Genomic DNA, 20,045 nt, shown 5'->3' on the forward strand with positions numbered 1-20,045 from the left:
GACTGACGTGTGATTATAGTTCCCTTGCCCTCCCCAAGGGAAACTGTGCACTCCAGCCTGCCATGTACGCTGGTAACCTGACTCCCTACTCCAAAGCCTAGCTTTGCTTCCTGTGGTCCTCTTTACATGAATACTGGGCCTCCCACCAACAGTGGCACTCTGTCCCAATATTGCCTAGGATTCATTTGCACCCTGAAGGGTTGTTTCCTGCTTTCCCCGGGCAGTGGACCCACTCTGGCCCCACGGCAACCCAGGAAACTTGTCCACTGTCCTGCGGGTTGCAGTCATGACTTCTCCAATAAGATCTGACCCAGAGCGTCAGTGTAGGGGTGCTCCAGATCAAGTCTGCCCTCCGTTGAGTACTCTTGTTCAGCTTTCGGGCACCTTACAGAGTTCTTCCTAAATCTTAGGGTTACTCTTCTTTTTCATAGTTAATAATGTTTTATATTAAAATTCTCCTATTAAAAAAAAATTCTCCTATTTAAATCACTGTGTGGTTTCTGCCTTCTGATTGGGCGCAGACTGAAATAATCACAATGAAAACTTATTCTTTGATTACACTCATGGGTAGTACTTGCTAACAGTGCATCTTCTATTGTTCTTAGTTTTCTTTCTAGTTTAACTGTATTGTGGTTAAAGAATGTGGTCTGTACAATCCCTACTTACCAGAATTTATTGATATCCTTTTAGCTACTGCATGGCCAACTTTTCATTTTTTTATTTTTTTATTTTTTATTATTATTTTTTTATGGCCAACTTTTTAAAGATGTTTCTGGAAAACTGAAAAGAAGGTACTGTTTCTGTTTTCAGGGTACAGAGATGGATCTGTTTCTCTTAGCTCAATCTTATTAAAATATTTATACCCTTTATACAGGGGTCAGCAAACTTTTTCTGTGAGGAGCCAAATAGTAAATAATATAGACTTGTGAACTATAAGGTCTGTGTTGTAACTCAACTCTTATCAAGGAGCAAAAGTAACCACAGACAATATGTAAACAAATGCTCTGTGTGGCTGTATTCAATAAAACTTTACTTACAGGGATCCCTGGGTGGCGCAGCGGTTTAGCGCCTGCCTTTGGCCCAGGGCGCGATCCTGGAGACCCGGGATCGAGTCCCACGTCGGGCTCCCGGTGCATGGAGCCCGCTTCTCCCTCTGCCTGTGTCTCTGCCTCTCTCTCTCTCTCTCTCTGTGTGACTATCATAAATAAGTAAAAATTAAAAAAAAAAAAAAAAAAAAAGAAAACTTTACTTACAAAAATAGGCAGTGCAGGGGCAGAGGGCACCTGAGTGTTCCTGGGAGCCAGCCCTGTATCCATCAGGCTCTCTGCTTAGCATGGAACCTGCTTGTCCCTCTCCCAACCTCCTCTGCTCCTCCCTGTGCATGCGCACGCATTCTCTCTCTCCCCCTCTCTCTGTTATTTTAAATAACAAAATCTTAAAAAAAAAAAAAAAAAAACAGTCAGACAAATGCAGAATCCACTCTAGGTAAAACTTCAAGGACACTCTTTTTCACACATATATTATAGACCAGGTTTTGGTGTTTACTACATTCTCAGATTTGCTTTCTTTAAATAGGTCAGTTTATTCCAATTAGATTTATTATCAAACTTCTCTTTGATCTTAATTGTATTCTTATTCTATATTTTCTTTCTAAATATTTTTAATAGTAAGTGTAAGGTTTAATGTACAAAAAAAGCTTTTAACAGAACCAAGAGAAGGATTCTACAATGATAAGGAATAAAATTCACAGGAGGATAAAACTGTGAACCTTTTTGTGTCAAATATTAGAGCATGGAACTATATAAACAAAAGGACCAAAAACACACAGGATGAAATTCAAAAAACTCAGCAGTATTGAGAGGTTTAACTCCTCTTTCTCATTGCTTCACAGACCAAGTAGATAAAAATAATGATGCAGAGCAAGGGTTGATAAACTGTGGCCTGTGGGCTAACTCTGGCCCACTACCTATTTGTCAATTTTTAAAATTTTATATTTTATTATTTTTTCAAAGATTATTTATTTGAGAGAGAGACTGAGAGAGAGACAGAGAGAGAGAGAGAGAGAGCATATGCTTGGAGGGGCAGAGGGAGAGGTAGAGAGAATATCTCCAGCAGATTCCCTGCAGAGCGCAGAGCCTAATGCAGGGCTGATCCCACAACTTGGAGATCAGGACTTGAGCTGAAATCAAGAGTCAGAAGCTCAACAGACTGAGCCACACAGGTGCCTCTTCATCTGTCTTTCTCAAGATATATCTTCTTCATTTGTCTTTTTAAATATTTTTCTCTATAAAGATAATTACTATCCAATGTTTCATATATTGTATCAGTTTATATATATATATATGCATATATATTTTTTTAATTTCATGTCATTTTGAGTCTCTTATATAAGAGAGTCTAGTTTGTGTTAGTCTTTCTTCTGTTCATTGGAGCCTCATCTGTTTTCTGCCCTTAGCCTTTCTGGGTTCAGCCTCCACACTCTGAACTAGAGCGCCCATGTTCTATTTTCCATGTAGTTTCATTCAAAAGATATTTTACACCAAATATCCTTCCACTCTGGGGCTTGGGGATGTTCCCTCAGGTTGCAGGATGTTCCCTCACTTCACTGTGAACTCACTGCCACTTTTTTTGTGGGTGCTCTACTCTGCATATGCCATTATTTAAAATAACCCAGAATTGATGGATTTTTTTCCTCTCTTTTTCTCCTTACCCCATTGAACCAAACCTTTATTTGCTAAATACAATTAAGTCGAAGGAATTATTCATCCAAACTGCATTTGCCTTCCTTTGAAAGCCACAGAGCAGAAAAAGACAAATCCTAGTAGCTTTGACAGAACTGAGGAACTATCTCTGTCAAGACTGAAAGCTACCAGACCTGAGTTCCCAGGGGGTTATAGGGACTCTCAGCCCTTGGATCCCCGAATCTGGAGAGGTTTTCAGGAGTCTTCATGGAATTTCAACAACCTGCCCTCTGACTGGCTGCTCTGTAGGAGTCATGAGTCTAGGGACTGGGTCCTCTTCAAGTTTGGGTCAAATTGTTTAGTTGGTCCAAATTCCAAGTTTCTGCTAAGCTCTTTCCATATATTTGGTGGTCTTGTGTCATCCTATTTACTATCTCTGTAGAGATTTAGGGGAGTATGTCCTAGGTCGACGTGCATGCTTCTGCATTCCTCAGGAGTCCTATATGCCAAGTTCAACTCTAAAAATATCTTTGTGAGAGAGAACTGGTCTCCATAATGATTTCTTCTTCCTTCTTGGAATTTATTTCTTAAATTTTCTACCACCCATTAAGATGGATTTGAGAATCTGCCTTAAATGCCTGCCTATTGAAACGAGTGATAAGCCATCTAGTTTTAAAATAAAGTAGAAATTTAGGGATGCCTCTAGTGGCTTAGTGGTTGAGTGTCTGCCTTTGGCTAAAGTTGTGATTCCCAGGTCCTGGGATCAAATTTTGCATTCGGCTCCCCACAGGGAGCCTGCTTCTCCCTCCACCTAGGTCTCTGCCTTTCTCATGAATAAATAAATAAAATCTTTTTAAAAAATTAAAATAAAATAAAATAAAATAACGTAGAAATTTAGTATTTCTGGGTCAAATAATCTTCTGAAATTTCTTTTGGTTCTAGCTTGGAAAGAACTAAAGTGGCAGAGAAATTCAAGGCATCATGAAATTCAAGTAAAATGACTTTCACCTCAGCAATGTTCTGAAGGATGCACAGACAGGTGAGCTCTTACCAGAGGAATGAGCAGGCTGATGAGGTCTGTCAGAGGTTTGCTCAGCAGCAGCAGGTCCTCCGCAGCCTGAGTGTCCCCTCCTGAACCAGACTTCTGGGCCTTGAGCAGGGAGAAGAAAAGGGAGGGGTGTTGGAGATTAGTCAGTTTGGCCATAGGAGACAGATCCACTCAGTGTAGGAGAGGAAGGGGGCTGAGGAAGCAATGCCCTGTGGCCCCCTGAGGAGAAGCCAGCCTTGTTGTAACAGGACACAAAGAGCACACCCAGTGCCACTGCCACCAGCACGGGCTACACAGGCAGACCTGGGCAGTCCACAGCAATACCAACACTGTCCCTGAAAGAACAATGTTGGTGTTCATGTACTATGGAGGGGACTCTATCTTTCCAACCATGCTGAGATGAGGTGCTGTCACCCCCATCTTTCAGGTGAGAAAACTGAAGTTTAGAGAAGTTAAATAATTTGTCAAAGGCCCTACAGACAATGAGACACAAAGCCAGACTCCAAATCCCAGATGTTCATTTCTCGGGGGCATTTTTATGCACACTATCTAATGCATACCATCATCGTATAGTTCTGCTAGGCTTGCCTTCTCTGTATGCATGTGCATGCTTGAATAGCATCTAGAATATTAGAACCAGTACACGGGGAGGCCCCAGACACAGGTTGACATTGCTTAGGAAGGATGGGCTTAAATTGCATTGGAAAGAGGAAATGAGGAGTGAGTGGCTCTACTCATAAGTGTGTCTTCTTCCAGGAGTTTTATGAGGTGGTCTAGTCTCTGCTTTGAGGGGTGAATAATTTTATATTGAAAAAAAGGCACAGACTATTGTGTTTGCTCCAGTATATACACATTTCATTCACACACTTTCTGTTTCTAATTTTACTCAGAAGGAACCGAACTACTTGTATGTAATGATCTCTGCCAGAGCCTTCAGAGCAGGCTGCAGACTGCCTGTCTTGGATTATTAGCCTGGACTCCAGGACCCTTCTCATGAAGGCCCAACTCCTTCTGGACAAAATTTGAGCTGCTTGCTTTCTCTGGCTCAGAGGGACTCGATTAAAAAAGCATACACCTGCCTTTTAACAACCTGCACCTCTCTATAGCCAAGGGGAACCACAATAATCTTAGCACGGAGCTTCCCTCTCCGCTCCCCACCCCCACTTCTGGCCTTCCCAACTGACTTTACCAGAAAGTAGGATTTCCTTGCAGAAAACAAATGTGAAATCCCAACCCAGAGGTCTGAACCCTTCTGACCCTTGGCTGTTGATCCGGCCTTCTGGAGCACAGTGGGAGATAGAATCCTGGCCTTTTCACATTAACACATCATCCTTTAGAGCAAACGGATTCTCTCTTGGGAAAGATCAGACAGTCTTGCAAACAAGCACCTAGGCTGGGGGTGGGGGGGGGCATGATGGCACTGCTTCCTTCCTAAACATGTGGAAGCAAGCAGATGGTGCCACAAGAACAAGTGGACCCTTTGGGACTCTTCCCATCAGGACATCCAGTGTCCTCCATATCCTCTAAATCTACATAGTCATTTCTTATTGTTCCCAAGAAACATCCAGACTCTCCCCACCAAGATTCAGGTAACACCTCCTTGCAAAGCTGCCAAGGGTTCTGGAAAGAGCATGCTGCCTCTCCACACAACAGAGAAGTTCACACCAGAAATGCAAGAGAAACTTCTCTCCTTACAAAAATATGGGACTGCAGTGGATGCTTTGTGCATGGAGGGATCCCGGCAGGGGCTCCCACAGTAAGAAAAATGGAAGCTGAGCAACAATTTCAGAGGCCTAGGCCCCCCTCCCCTCTCTATCTCAGGTCCCTAATGTCACACTCCCTAGAGGCAACCTCTTGGTACCCAGATCTATGGCCCACTGTGTGCATTTTGTAAAGGGCTCTCTCCACAGCAAGGAAGTTCTCTTTCTGCTATGATATAGCTATTGTCCTCTCCATTCAGGTCCTCTGCCCTTGCCTCTGGTCACGACTCACTTGCCTCTGTCATGGCCATAGGGTAACTTGCCCCACTCCCAGCCATCCAGTGTTCTTGACCCATATAGTTATAGTCTAAGCAAGAGAAGATGGTAGACTGCACTGGAGCCTAAGCAACAGGGTTTGAGAGAAATGACTGGACTTACTAGATATTTAAGGTAAAATCTATATTAGTGGTAACAGATTAGATGTAGAATATGAAAAAGAAAAATTTTAATGATGACTCCCAGGTTTCTAGTATGCACAGCAGGAGGAAGGTGGCTGACCTTATGGGCAGCAGAATGTTTTGGGGAGGCAAATGCTGAATTTAGTTTTGGACATGTTGAATTTGAGATGACAACGGGGTGTTCTATTTAGCGATCCTTTTGAGAAAGCTGCTGGATCTCTAAGGAAGAATTTCATGGGAGGACTCTGGGTGGAAATATAAACTTAATATTCTTAAACAGATAAAATCTGGGAATGTCAACTTATGAGCCATTTTTATTATTAAATGGCAATATGTCATTACTCAAAATGAGATAAAGGAGTATAGCATTAAAAGATAAAAATAAACAAATGGCCAGGGGAAATATAATTCTATTCTATCTAACTGCTACATGAATCTAGTGACAGGTAGTAGGTACTCAAGAGAGTTGTTAAATGAAACACGGAGGTGGGCATCTGGGTGGCTCAGTTGGCGAAGCACCTGCCTTCGGCTCAGGTCATGATTTCAGGGTGCTGGGATCGAGACACCCACATCAGGTTTCCCACTTAGCGGGGAGTCTGATTTTTCCTCTCCCTCTGCCCCTCCCCCTTACTTTCTCTCTGTCAAGTAAAGAAGTAAAATCTCTTTAAAAAAAAAAAAAAAAAAAAAGGATCCCTGGGTGGCGCAGTGGTTTAGCGCCTGCCTTTGACCCAGGGCGCGATCCTGGAGACCCGGGATCGAATCCCACGTCGGGCTCCCGGTGCATGGAGCCTGCTTCTCCCTCTGCCTATGTGTCTGCCTCTCTCTCTCTCCCTGTGACTATCATAAATAAATAAATAAATAAATAAATAAATAAATAATAAATTAACTAATTAATTAATTAAAAAAAAAGAAACACAGAGATAAGGCAGTTGTAGAGAACAGGAAAGAGTCAGTTCCTCAGGTAGCTGCTCTCTGACATCCCTAGCAGTTTAAGTACAAAATGGACAAGCTGCAATGGTGGGGCCCAGGCCAGTTCAGCACTCACCGTGCTCCCCAATTATCATCACATGTGTACTCACAATGCACAGATGACATGATTTGGCCCCTACTCTGTAGGGTCTTGTGGTCTGCTCAAAAGGATAGCATGCTTACCAATGACTGGGCTGAAGGCAGAGTGTGAAAAGTGACATAGAGGTGGACCCAGTTGGAGTGGGTGAGGGGAAGTAAGAGAGGGTGACATGTGACTTTGTCATTTTGATGGTGGGAAGGAGGTCTACGGGGGAATAGTGTGGAGGGCGGTGTTTCAGGGGCTGGGGACAGTAGGAAGAAAGGCACAGGGAGTGAGATACGAAGAGCCAAATGTTTGGTGTGGGTGTGGACAGCGCAGAGGCCTGGCAGACCATGCTGGAAGGTACCCTAGGGCTGGATCATACAAGGCCTTGACAATCTCACCAACAAGTATGAAGAGCCCATCTCAGATAATGAGATGTCGTTGAGGTTTGCCAAGGAAGGGAGAGGCATGGTGAGGATTACAGGCAATGGCAGAAAAACCTCCCTTGCATTCAGCAACCAGGCAGAGGGTAGCTCATGGGCAAGAGCAACAAGGGGAACATGACAGAGGAGTCCAAATGGATAATTTCCAGAGCTATGGAAAACAGACTACAGCCCTCACTAATGATAGTCTTTAAGTGTGTGCAAGTCAAAGGAGGACTCATGGCCACATTCCAGGCTTTGAGCAACACCACCAGCACGTCTGCAGCACCAGCATAGAAATAGTCCATGTTCTAGGACTATCATTTCACAAATGATAGTCAAGGCTTCCCCAACCCCCAAAACTCGGCTAGGTTCTCTTCCCATGTTTACCCTGCAGCATTCTGTAACTCACAGTAGCTGCTGCTCAGAGATGTAATGGGATGATGATTTCCTTGCCATTTGTGTAGTGACGGTCTTCCCTCTGAAACTGCAAGCCCCCTGAGTGCTAACAGCCTTCCTTTCCAGATCCCTGCTGAATTCTCAGAACCTAGCCCTGTCCTGGGTGAATAAGTACAAAAACAAACCATAAATCACTAGTTCATAAGCCTGTCAAGAGTCAGTTTAGTCTCTGAACTATTTAGAACTATGGCCTGAGCAGCCTCCCACATGCCAGGACACAGACATGAGGAAGTCGTGGTCCACAGGAAGCCTTCTGGAAGCAGGAATGTGAAGTGTTCTTGCTGTTAATGATGCAGCAGTCATTTCCTGCTTCCCTTACCTGAGCCCGGCATATACAAGACACCACCTATATACATATATTCACATATATTTTCTTCTCTCATTTAAGTCATACAATGACCCTATAGGGCATTTCTTATCATTTCTACTCTGTACATGAGGAAATCAACATTAGGCAGGTGAACTTGCCCAGGGTCATACAGGTGGAAGGTGGTGTGGATAGGATGTGCATCCAAGGCATTTTCACTTGCAAGGCCCATAGCATACCAGTGAGTCTGGAGCATGTACTGGTATATCCACTTCCATATCTCCCCCATACAACCCCCAGGAGGTTAAACCAGGGCTGACTTTGAATAACAAGGCATGTTGGCGCCAGGGACTAAATTTCCGATAGAGAGTCTAACAGTGCCTTCCCATGGTCCCCACCTCCAAGAATACATTCTTATATCGTATCACTCTCTTCCTGAAAAAGAAAATCTAAGCACTTATCATTTTAAACACTGGCAACCCTCAATTCTTCTACTTTACAGTAGTTCCTGTTAGAAGTAGATCACATTTTGAATGCAGAAGAATCCCCAGGGTGGAGCATGTTTATAAATGGAAGAGGTGACTTTGGGTTTGGAAAGTACTTCTAGCTCCGTGTTCTAGGAGGATGTGTTTTTGATACACATGCCATTTCTTTTTCCAGCTCTTTCCCCTGATTCAATTTCAAAGACTCTGTCAGGACTGACACCAGTATATGAAGATCAAAGTCATAGTCAAGGCCAAAAGCAATATGTGACAGGTATTACGGGTGAAGATTTAGAAAGATGTTAGCAGTAAAACATATAGTGGTGTGGAAGAAATGAAAAAGTAAGACATAGTGATCTACCAGTATACTAGAAAATTTTTAAAAAACAGAATAAGAAAATATTTTGTATTAAGGAGTTTTAAAGATCCTTGAATCTCTCTTTAATCACTTGTAATAAAAGGATTTCTATTGTTCTGGAATTTTTAAAACTTCTGAACCCTTTTATCTACAATCTACAAAACATAATCTTTTACAGATTGATATCATCAAAGCATCTTGCAAGAGTACCTATTGACTGCACCTTGAAGAATTACCTAAAACCACTGTCAAGGCTGAAATAAGAAACAACATTCTCTGAAAAAAACACTAGAAAAAAAGAGGAAAAGAGAAGAGAAATCCGTGACTCAGGATTACAGAAGTACTTAACAGTGCTCTGTTCATTTGCAATGACTATAGATGAGCAAATAAAAAGAACCGGGTTGTTTGAAGGCCACTTCCACCTACCAGCTTTACAAGTTTGGGTTAAACACTAACTATAATGTTTACTGAGGGGATCTTGGAATTATTTATTAAACCATACTAGACAAAGCTAAACACTTAACTGGCTCAACTTGGGATAAAAGATACCATTTATCAGAATGATGAATACTACAGACTAAACCAGAGTCTGGGGAATCATTCTTGGCTCTGCTACTATGACTCCTGGCAAAGTATCAAAACAGCTTGGTTTCAACTTGAGCTTCTGCATCTAGTCAAGCCAGGATACTACCATTTGATGTATATCTCTTGCAATTTTACCAGGATTTTAAATATAGCAATGAACTCAGTTTGGCTGTGTGCTTTCACATAATCTAAGTACCAGCAGACTCATTTAGTTAAATGAAATACATATGTGTGGGCACCTAATACTCAACAAAAAAAAAGTACTCAAACCAACATTCCCTTCCTTTCTTACAGCGTGACACAAAGTAAATCCAGGTTATAGTTTGGGGCAAATTGACTTTTTCAATGATCATACTGATTATACTTCTTAGTCCTCAAAAACCGTCTTGCAATTCCATGTTACTGGTCATAAAAGGAAGTGAGAGAATTTGTGTGTTGTACATGTATGTCTATGTGTGTACCTGTGCGTATAAAAACACGTGTATGTGTGTGTGCATGTTTGCCTAAAATCTTAATCCATTGTCCATAGCAAGTTAATGCATCCTATTGAGTGTAGGCTGGAGTGCCATCCCAACACTGGAAAGATGGCACACTGCTGGGCTGGTCCAAGGGTGCCTGTAGGCAAACGGTCTCCATCAGGAGACTTCCCCAACTGGGGCCTGGCTAGTCTTTCCTTTGTCCTTTCTTGCTTTCCTTTCAGATTGTGTGATCACTGGGAGGGCGCCTAGGTGGCTCAGTCAATTAAAAGTTTGGCTGTTGGGCAGCCTGGGTGGCTCAGTGGTTTAGTGCCGCCTTCAGCCCAGGGCATGATCTTGGAGACCTGGGATCAAGTCCCATGTCAGGCTCCCTGCATGGAGCCTGCTTCTACCTCTGCCTGTGTCTCTGTCTCTGACTCTCTCTGTCTCTGTGTCTCTCATGAATAAATAAGTAAAATCTTTAAAAAAAAAATTCTACTTCTTAAAAAAAAAAAAAGTTTGGCTGTTGATCTTAGCTCAGGTCCTGACCTCAGGGTTCTGAGTTCAAGTGCTGCATTGCGTGGAGCCTACTTAAAAAAAAAAAAAGGGGGATCCCTGGGTGGCGCAGCGGTTTGGCGCCTGCCTTTGGCCCAGGGCGCGATCCTGGAGACCCGGGATCGAATCCCACGTCGGGCTCCCGGTGCATGGAGCCTGCTTCTCCCTCTGCCTGTGTCTCTGCCTCTCTCTCTCTCTCTGTGACTATCATAAATAAATAAAAATTTAAAAAAAAAAAAAAAAAGTTTACAGATTGTGTGATCACATTATGTGTCCTTGACATTGGTCACCCCAATGACATTAGTTGGTCATGCCCAAGATGGCTTATCTGGTAGTCTCTACAGAATCATATGTTCTTCAAAAATAAAGACAGATTAGAGGAAGATCAGAGGAGAGAGAGAAGGGGAAGTGTGACATGGTGTAGGGGTATTCAAGGCACAGCAGAGACCCTGTACCTGTAGAGCCAGCCGGACAACACTGGATGTATAGGTCAGCATCCCGTGCAGAATATCAAGCAGGGAGAAGAGCAGCGCAGCCGCTGTCTCATTGTTGTTCTTATTGTCCACATCCAAGCACAGTGTGGCAGTTTCAGTGAACAGGTCACAGACGTGACGGACCAGTCCTAAGGGTAAAAAAGAAGGGTACAACATGCTTCATAAATTACAAAATAATGTGTCTCAGAAACCCAATGGGGCAGGCGTATGCGTTCTACGTTGTGTAAACTCAAAGCAGTCCTTCAACTGCACTCATAGCCCCAGGCATGGTTTTTAAAAAGGCAGGTTTCCAGGTCTCACTCCCAGAGTCTGCTCAGGAGCCTGAGATGTGTTAAATAAGCTCCCCAAGTGATTCGATGTGAGGGTTCCCCAAATTACACATTGAGAAACACAATCCTACGTGAACAGGCTTCACAAAAAGAGAGTGCTCCCGGGCACCAGAAGGAAACATGTTGCATAGGAACATCCTGTCCCCAGGTTCTCTGAAGGTACAGTTCTTCATGATGTGGATCAGGCTTTACAGGAGAACCCAGGGAACCCAAGGATCTACAAGTTATTGGGTCACTCCAAGAGGATAAAGCAATGAAGTGTATTTTTTTCCACATGCATTCCAAAAAAAAAAAAAAAAACTGAAATGAAGATCAACTATGATTTTAAGAAATTTGACATTTGGAAATTTCTAGGTTCTATCATTTTGTCTCTGAAAACCTCATACTAAGTTAATAGTGCAGGTGGTCTTCAACTTTTAGTTTGATGTAGTGTATCCCAAAAAAATGCATTTTCACAAGTAGGGGCATTGTTGCTTCCACTGGAATTGACATTTTTATTGATATTATTATGTAGCATTACTCTTTGAATTCACAAAAATGATTTAGATGTAAATGTGGTGAAAATACAACACACAGTGTTATAAACCAAAAATGGTGAACAGGACCTTTGGCATCAGTAGATCATCTGAATGTTCTAGAAAATTAAATCTTCAAAAATAACTATTTTACACAGCAGATAGTGGGGGGAAGCATGGTGAGGAGCTATACTGTAAGGTGGACTTTACTGGTCCTGCAATCCATTTGTCCCTAGTTTTCAGATGATCAATTGGATGAAAACTCTGCCAAGTACATCCATCCAAGCTTTGGTATCTCTTCCAAACAAGGCCATTGTCATTTCCAGGAAAGCAATTTAGTTCTCCTAGACAAATGCAGAGTAATTCTTAGATTTAAAAAGTAATTAATTTTGTCACTGAAGGCAGAAAGAAACCAAAATTATAGAGGCCTCATTCAACATTGCACTCCTTGTGACAAGGGCTGGTACAAGTCACAAAGCTGAGGATAAATATATTTGAAGAGAAGGTAGAATTAACTATTGGCAAAATTTCTTTATTAATGACAAAGTTTTGAGGTTTTTTTTTTTTTTTAAGATTATTTATTTGACAGAGAGAGAGAGAGCATAAGCAGAGAGAGCAGCAGAGGGAGAGGGAGAAGCAGACTCCTGCTGAGCAGGGAGCCTGACATGAGGCTCGATCCCAGGACCCTGGGATCATGACCTGAGCCGAAGGCAGATGCTTAACACACTGAGCCAGCCAGGCTCCCCTCGATGACAAGGTTTGCTTGCACATATCATCAATGACACACAGTATAGAAAAGCAATTATTATGACATGCACATGACACCAGAAGGCATTCTCCTCTGAGGTAGGCAGCATCACTCACTCGCGTGCCATGAATCGGCACACTGGTATTCATGAGCTGCAGGTAGGGCAAAAGGGCTAAAAACACAGTGTTTGGTAAATACATGTTGCAGGAAGTTTTCCTTTGAGGGTTTATGATTACTTTGTGACACATCATGTAGATGGTCAAAGGTGCAGAGGGTGAGTACTGGGGAAGTGTAGCTATGTGAACAGCAGAGAAGGATGTGGCTTTTCCGAAGGAGAGGTGGACACCTGGACATCCAGCTACCTGCTGCTTGATTCACACTAAACAGCTGGTAAGCAACAGTGAGCCATCTTCCTAATCTTCATGCAGGCTTCAAGGAAAGAGTGCAAACAATGACTGCAATCGAACCCCCACTGGGATGGAAAGTCTTTCCGGTCTGCTATGTGGAACAGCAGGCAACAATTGCCAAGCTCTGACTTTACACACTCAAGTCACCAGCTGTCAGGGAAGGTGCTCATAGGAGATTAGAAATGAAGCATGACATGAAGTATTTCTCCACAGCAGTGATAATGCCAGCAAGCTCATTAGTATGATGTCAAGTGGTCTATTCTCAGCCATATATTCAGTGCTCTTTATGGCCAGAACTTTCACTTCAGGGTCAAAATACATGTTTTTCTCATTTAAACTTTTTATTATGGAGACGAAGAAAGACACATGATGGTTTTGTAAAAGGAATCCCCATCACTTTCCTCAATAATTATCAATAGTTTTGCTCATCTTAGTTTAATCTATCTCCACTTTTTTTCTTATGATTTTAAAGCAAATACCAGACATAATCTTATTTTTTCCTGTAAATACTTCTGTATAGTCAACAGATAAAGATTCTTTTTTAAAAAAACATTATTACGACTTAATAAAATGAAATTTATTTACTATGGGTGATACCCAGCCTATGTTCAAAACTCAACTGTCTCAAAATTGTCTTTTTTAGGATTAGTTTGCTGAAATCAGGATACAAACCAGGTCCACACATTTCATTTGGTTGCAGACCTTAAGTCTCCTTTAATGTCTAACAGTCTTTCCACTGCCTGCAATTTTCATGCCATTTATTTTTGGAGAAGTTAGATCATTTTTTCCTGTAGATATTCTTGTGGTTCCTCCATCCCTGTATTTCCTGTAAAATGGTAATTGTAGTGACCAGAGACTCCATTTAATTCTGGCTCAATTATTTTGGCAATAAGACTTGGGGCTGGGTCTCTGCATGTCCTGTTGCATCATATCTGGAAGGATACACTGTCTAGTTGTTCCACACTTAACAATGTTAAAATTGATCAAGTTCAGGAGTTGTTAACCTAACCCATTCATTGTAAAGTTTCCCATCAAATGTTACCTACTAATGACCACTGTCTAGTCCCATCATTTCATTAGACAACGGTTATATAGTAAGTTTCTAATTCAATCATTCCTTCTGTATTTTCTCAGCTGGTTTTCTTCTATAAAGAATCTTCTTGGGGTGCCTCAGTGGCTCAGTCCATTAAGCATCTACCGTTGGCTCAGGTCATGATCCTGGGGTCCTAGCATGAGCCTACATCACATGGGGGGGGGGGGGAATCCCTGCTCAGCAGGGAATCTGCTTCTCCCTTTCCCTCTGCCCCACCCCAGCTCCTGAGCTCTTAAATTCACTGGTGCACCCTCTCTCTTTCAGAGAAAGAAAGAATCTTCTTTTATCAATGGTTTGGGATCATAAAATATGGTTTGTAAAGGAAAGACAAGATATATGTTTGATAAACGTTTCTTTGTTATCATTTACCAGTTTTCAGAACCATGATTTTGGAGTATTAGCAATTACCAAATGTGACAAATGGGGGAGTGAATGGGGAAGCGAGAAAATACCAAAAAGTTACTAAATTAGTTCATTTTGTAACATCATTGTGAATACAGTGGATTTTTAAAGAATGCATTTTATGGATTTCAATGGATTCAATCTTTTTTTTAAATGTTCAACTTATTTCCATCTTTGGCTATTAACAGCCCCTTGAAAATGTCCTAGCCTTTGCTATAATATGTCCCAATTTCATCTCAAGAATTCCTGCCTCAAAGATATTAAATAAAATGAATTAAAAAGCTTTATGAAAAAAAAAAAAAGCTTTATGAAGAGTTTAAAAAATAAAAAAATCCTGTCTCAGACTGGGCATTAGCTACTTCTCCAAAAATCCTGGTTTGTTTTAAGAAGAAACTGTATTTAGAAACCATAGTCTGAGGACCAGGGATGCTCATTGCTACAATGTCATTGATTCAGTAGATAGAGATAAGAAGTATACATCCAAAAAAAAAAAAAAAAAGAAGTATACATCCATAAAAGAAAAACAATGACTTCATACAAATACTTCCAGTTTCAGAGTCCAGAAATGGGCCCACACTTATATGGGTCACACAAATTTCAACAAGTGAATTCTTTACAAAAACATTCTTTTCAAAAAAAGGGGGTGGAAAAACTGAGTATCCATATGGGGAGAAGGATTCTTGACTACTACATCATATGATTTGCAAAATTAATTTCACATGAATCACAGATCTGCACACAAGAATTAAAACTGTAAAGGTTCTAGAATAAGATATAAGAAAAGATATTTGTAACTAGGAGGCAGGCAAAATTTCTAAGGTCTCAAAAAGTATGGATCATTTAAAAATGAATAAGTTAAACTTCATCACAAAATTATTTACAACATATATATCTAATAAAGAACTTATATCCAGAATACAGTTCATATAATTCAATAATAAAAAGATAATCAATTTTAAAGATGGGTAAAAGACTTAAACAGTTTGCTAAAGATGTTGGTCATTAAGCACATACAAAATGTTTAATATCATTAGTCACAAACAAAATGCAAATTAAAATCACAAGATACCACTACACATAAACAGGAATAATTAATAATGAAAAAAGCTGACAACACCAAATGTTGGTAAGGATATGGAGTGACCTATACTCATCCATTGCTGATAAGAAATAGTTGCAGTTTTTCTTAATTTAAATAAACAGCATATTACCTAGCAATTCCACTCCTAGGTTTTTACCCAAGTGAAAACCTATATCCACTGAAAGACTCATTAGACCTTTGTTCAAAATAGCCCCAAACTAGAGTATAGCCTAAGTGTCAATAGGAGAATGGGTGAACACATTAAGATATATTCATACAATGGAATACTAGTCAACAGTAAAAAGAAATGAGCCACTGAATCCCACAAGGACATGGATGAATCTCAAAAAGGATGTTGAGAGATAGACACTACAAACAGGTATATAAACACAATGGTATGAATACATTTACATAAGGTTCTGAAAAAAAACCTTTTTTTTTTTTTTTCCCAGAAAAAAACCCTGAGATCAGAACAGTAGTTGGCTCTAGGGAAGGGGCAAGATAGAACCTTCTAAGGTGATGGAAATCTTGCATACTCTGACACAGCAGTCTGTGTGGGATGACAGCATTTACTGAGCATTGCTCTATGTCTGGCAATGGGCCTCTACTTGGCTTTTTACATTTTTTAAAAAATTTTTTAAAGATTTATTTATTTATTTATTCATGAGAGAGACACAGAGAGAGAGAGAGAGGCAGAGACACAGGCAGAGGGAGAAGCAGGCTCCACGCAGGGAGCCCAACTTGGGACTTGATACTGGGACTCCAGGACCGCTCCCTGGGCCAAAGGCAGGCACTAAACCTCTGAGCCATTCAGGGATCCCCAAGCTTTTTACATTTAATACCTTACCTGAATTCTATAACAGATCTGTTAGGCAGATGCTAATATCTCCATTTTATATAAGTGAAAAAAACAAAAACAAAAACAAAAAAACTCCAGAACAGGTACTCAAATAACAAATTCAAGGTCAAGGTTATTCAAATAACAAATTCAAGTGAACTGTTCTTGTTAAGTACAAGTTACAGAAGTGATTTGAATCCATGTATAACTCCAGAGTCCATATACTTTTGTCCATATACTTAGACTCTTAGACCAACCAGTGGGGAACTGAGACCAAAAGACCAATGAGTAGGCTACTGTGATCATGCTGTAACCAAGTGGTGGTGGGGAGCAAGGAGAAAGGCAGACACATCACTAAAGAAGTGTGATTTGTTATTTGGTGGCAACAGTGGAATGGAGCCAGAAAGGGTAAGGAATAGGAGAACTGTGTCAGCACTGGAAGACATGGGGAGTGAGTTTTCTAGGCACTGTAAATTAGCTTTTAAGACATGATGAGTCTGTGATAACATCTGAAAGCCAATGCCCAGAGGCAGCTGGAGATTAAAAACTAGAAACTGGATGGTAGTCGAGACTGGAAAAACAGAAACTGAAGACAACCAGAGAGAGTGGAAGAGTTCCCGGAGGACAGTCAAGGCAGACAAGCAAGATGAGCAGCACTGAGCAAATCCCAGACAGGGGCAGGGTTTATAGAGGAAAGGAAGGAAAAGGTGCTCATAGTGAAATCATCCTGATAGTATCATCATCATGTCATAGAGAAAAAGGAATGATGAGAATTTAAAAAGAAAAAAACTGTCAAGGCTGTTTAATTGCCACAGTTCATAACCCTGAAGAAAGTTCACTGACTGGGTCATTTCCAGGCAATTGATGCCAGTCTTTGGTAATCCTTTGGCCTGAAGTCAAACTTCAAGTTACTGGATCTTTCTTGGTGCACTTTCCTCATAAACCCTGTACGCTTTGACATGTTTGCTTCCACACTGCGCCCAGAATTTCCCCAAGAGGGAGTTAGGGAATACTGCTTCTTGGAAGGAAGGACTTGAATCTGCATTCACATAGGCTGACAACATAAAGCTACCCACATTCACTATGGAAAAAAGTGAGGGACCACTGCTTCTCCCCTCATCTTACCCCAGGGGACTCAAGGATGGGATTGTGAATATTGGCAAAGCTCTGTGAATAACCTGAAACACAACACATTCTACTAAAGTGAAGGAATAAATCTAAGGAGGCAAATGGAGGGAAAGGAAGTTAACATTCCCCTATTTGTTCTTTTATTCTCCACAGAGAAGTGTTAGTCAAGAGAAAGATACCCTCACCTCCGAGAGAGAGAGAGAGATAGATAGAGAGAGAGAGAGAGAGAGAGAGTCAAGTTCAAGGACATTGCCAGGGCTGTATTCTTCACAGTGAAAATTCCCCCCAAGGATTCAACTGTCAGTGGGCATGAGTGTATGGCTCTTTCCACTCTACTCTTCCACTGAAAATACTGGTATACAGCATAGTCAGAGGCCTCCATCCCTGGAAAAGGCATGGGCATTCCTTTCATTGTTTGGGTTTTCTTTTTTTTTCCTCTCTCCCTTCTCTCATCCAGAGCCAGTCTGAGATTTAGTAGTTACCTGTGGCTTAAGTCAGCTCTGTTCCAGAGCCTGGGCAAATGTACAGCCCTTGCTGTGTCTCCTGCCTCTGTTGGCACAAGCTGGTACACGTCTGTGTGAAGCAAATAGGGAGGTTCTCCTGCTTGAGTGTTAAGATGCAAGACTGATATTTCAATACTAAGGCAAATACAAAGGGAAAGACACAGCCTACTTTGTTTCTAGTAGGGGGACCTAATATAGGAAGTAAGGCTAAACACAGCCTTTTATGGAGACCAGCACAATAAAGAAGATTTCTGTGCCTTGCTTGCCTATGAGCTCCCTCAGAGATGCTGTACAAAGGCATCTGAAATGGTGCCTTAGCATTTCCCAGTCCTCTGGTCAAATGCCACCATAAGAACTTAATACTCCATCCTAACACTTCCAAAAGAAATCAGAATTCATTAAGCCACAGAACCCAAGAATTACTTTGCATTAATTACACCCAACTCATCAAAAATAAAATCCAAGAATTATTTTGTATTAATTATAAGCAAATCTCTAAAGGAGTCATCCCCATGAGTTATTTTCAAGTGTTTAATGTTCTGGGAATATTAATGTGCATGAGCTATTCCCAGCTCCTCCGGTCATTGTGTCCTGATTATATTATTACTTCTTCAAAATCTGTTAGAGAGTTAACATGAGAGCACACTTTGAAACTCCAAGCTTTTGAAAGCAATTTCTATTTCTATCATTAATGATTCAAACACAACATTCTAAATCCAAACATAACCTCCCCAAACTGAGGCTTCCTTGTGGATAATTTTATATTTGCATCATAAAACATGTGGCCACTTCCCCTTTAGTGAACTGGTTCACTAAAGTCACCCTGAACAGACAATCTGGAAGAGGAGTATAAAAGATAAAAGTATCTGTGAAATTTGATGTGGGAAACTCATTCTTTCCCAAACTGATCACTGCCATACCCCAAATGCAGAATCACAGCAAATCAGTTGAGTTAAAAGTCTACTTTTAAACAGAAAAAACATGCAGGGTGAACGTGGTAATGCCCATCTTGGACACACTGGCAGGGTAAATGGAGTCGTCTGTGAATTGTAGGGTTGGAAGCATCCAAGCATACAAAACCTGTTCTGGCTGAAGCAGCCACCCACACCCATAAAGACATGACCCCAAATGACCCCGTTTCTCAGGCTCAACACTTATGAACCATCTGAGTGTGGGTTTTTGCCTCTGTTATTCCAGTCCCTTCCTAAGAGACCCTATGTGTCCACATTGTGCCCCGGTCTCCATTCCCCTGTGCATTTGTGGCCCCAATTCTGCATGCCCTCCACCTTGGGGCTTTGGCTTCACCCTATATTTCAAGCCTTCACCCTCACACCCTGCCCAGGACATCAGGGCCAGACTCCCAAACTGGCCAGCTTTCCTCAGTCAGAGAGGGATGCTGAACAAGTTTCACTTGATGCATAGGACATACCAATTCATGAAATGAAGTAACCCGCCAAACCCAAAAACTGACAGTACTTCATGGTCAGAGGCTGGCATTTCTCAAATATGCCAGAGGCTAATGTTTTATTTTTATTTTTTTAAAGATTTTATTTATTTATTCATGACAGACACAGAGAGAGAGAGGCAGAGACACAGGCAGAGGGAGGAGCAGGCTCCATGCAGGGAGCCCGAAGTGGGACTCGGGACTCGATCTGGGGACTCCAGGATCACACCCCGGGCTGAAGGCAGGTGCTAAACCGCTGGGCCACTGGGGCTGCCCGAGGCTAATGTTTTAATTAAAAATCTCTCCCTGATGGCAAGTGATGCAGAGCATTTTCTCATGTGCATGTTGGCCATGTCTATGTCTTCCTCTGTGAGATTTCTGTTCATGTCTTTTGCCCATTTCATGATTGGATTGTTTGTTTCTTTGGTGTTGAGTTTGATAAGTTCTTTATAGATCTTGGAAACTAGCCCTTTATCTGATATGTCATTTGCAAATATCTTCT

At 41.4% G+C, this 20,045-nt stretch overlaps 1 protein-coding gene across 6 annotated transcripts in view; it reads right to left on the bottom strand.

The window, feature by feature from the left end:
- Window positions 1–20,045, bottom strand: part of ULK4 (unc-51 like kinase 4) — a 593,349-nt gene that overhangs the window by 164,038 nt on the left and 409,266 nt on the right. For all 6 annotated transcript variants that reach the window (XM_049099948.1, XM_049099952.1, XM_049099949.1 and 3 more), the window contains 2 exons: window positions 11,017–11,183; window positions 3,733–3,831 (listed from right to left, as the gene is read on the bottom strand). In XM_049099948.1, coding sequence (XP_048955905.1) covers window positions 3,733–3,831; window positions 11,017–11,183 — 266 coding nt within the window. The remainder of the gene's footprint in view (window positions 1–3,732; window positions 3,832–11,016; window positions 11,184–20,045) is intronic.

The sequence above is a fragment of the Canis lupus genome, chromosome 23 (genome assembly GCF_003254725.2).
Source record: "Canis lupus dingo isolate Sandy chromosome 23, ASM325472v2, whole genome shotgun sequence".
Lineage (NCBI taxonomy): Eukaryota > Metazoa > Chordata > Mammalia > Carnivora > Canidae > Canis > Canis lupus.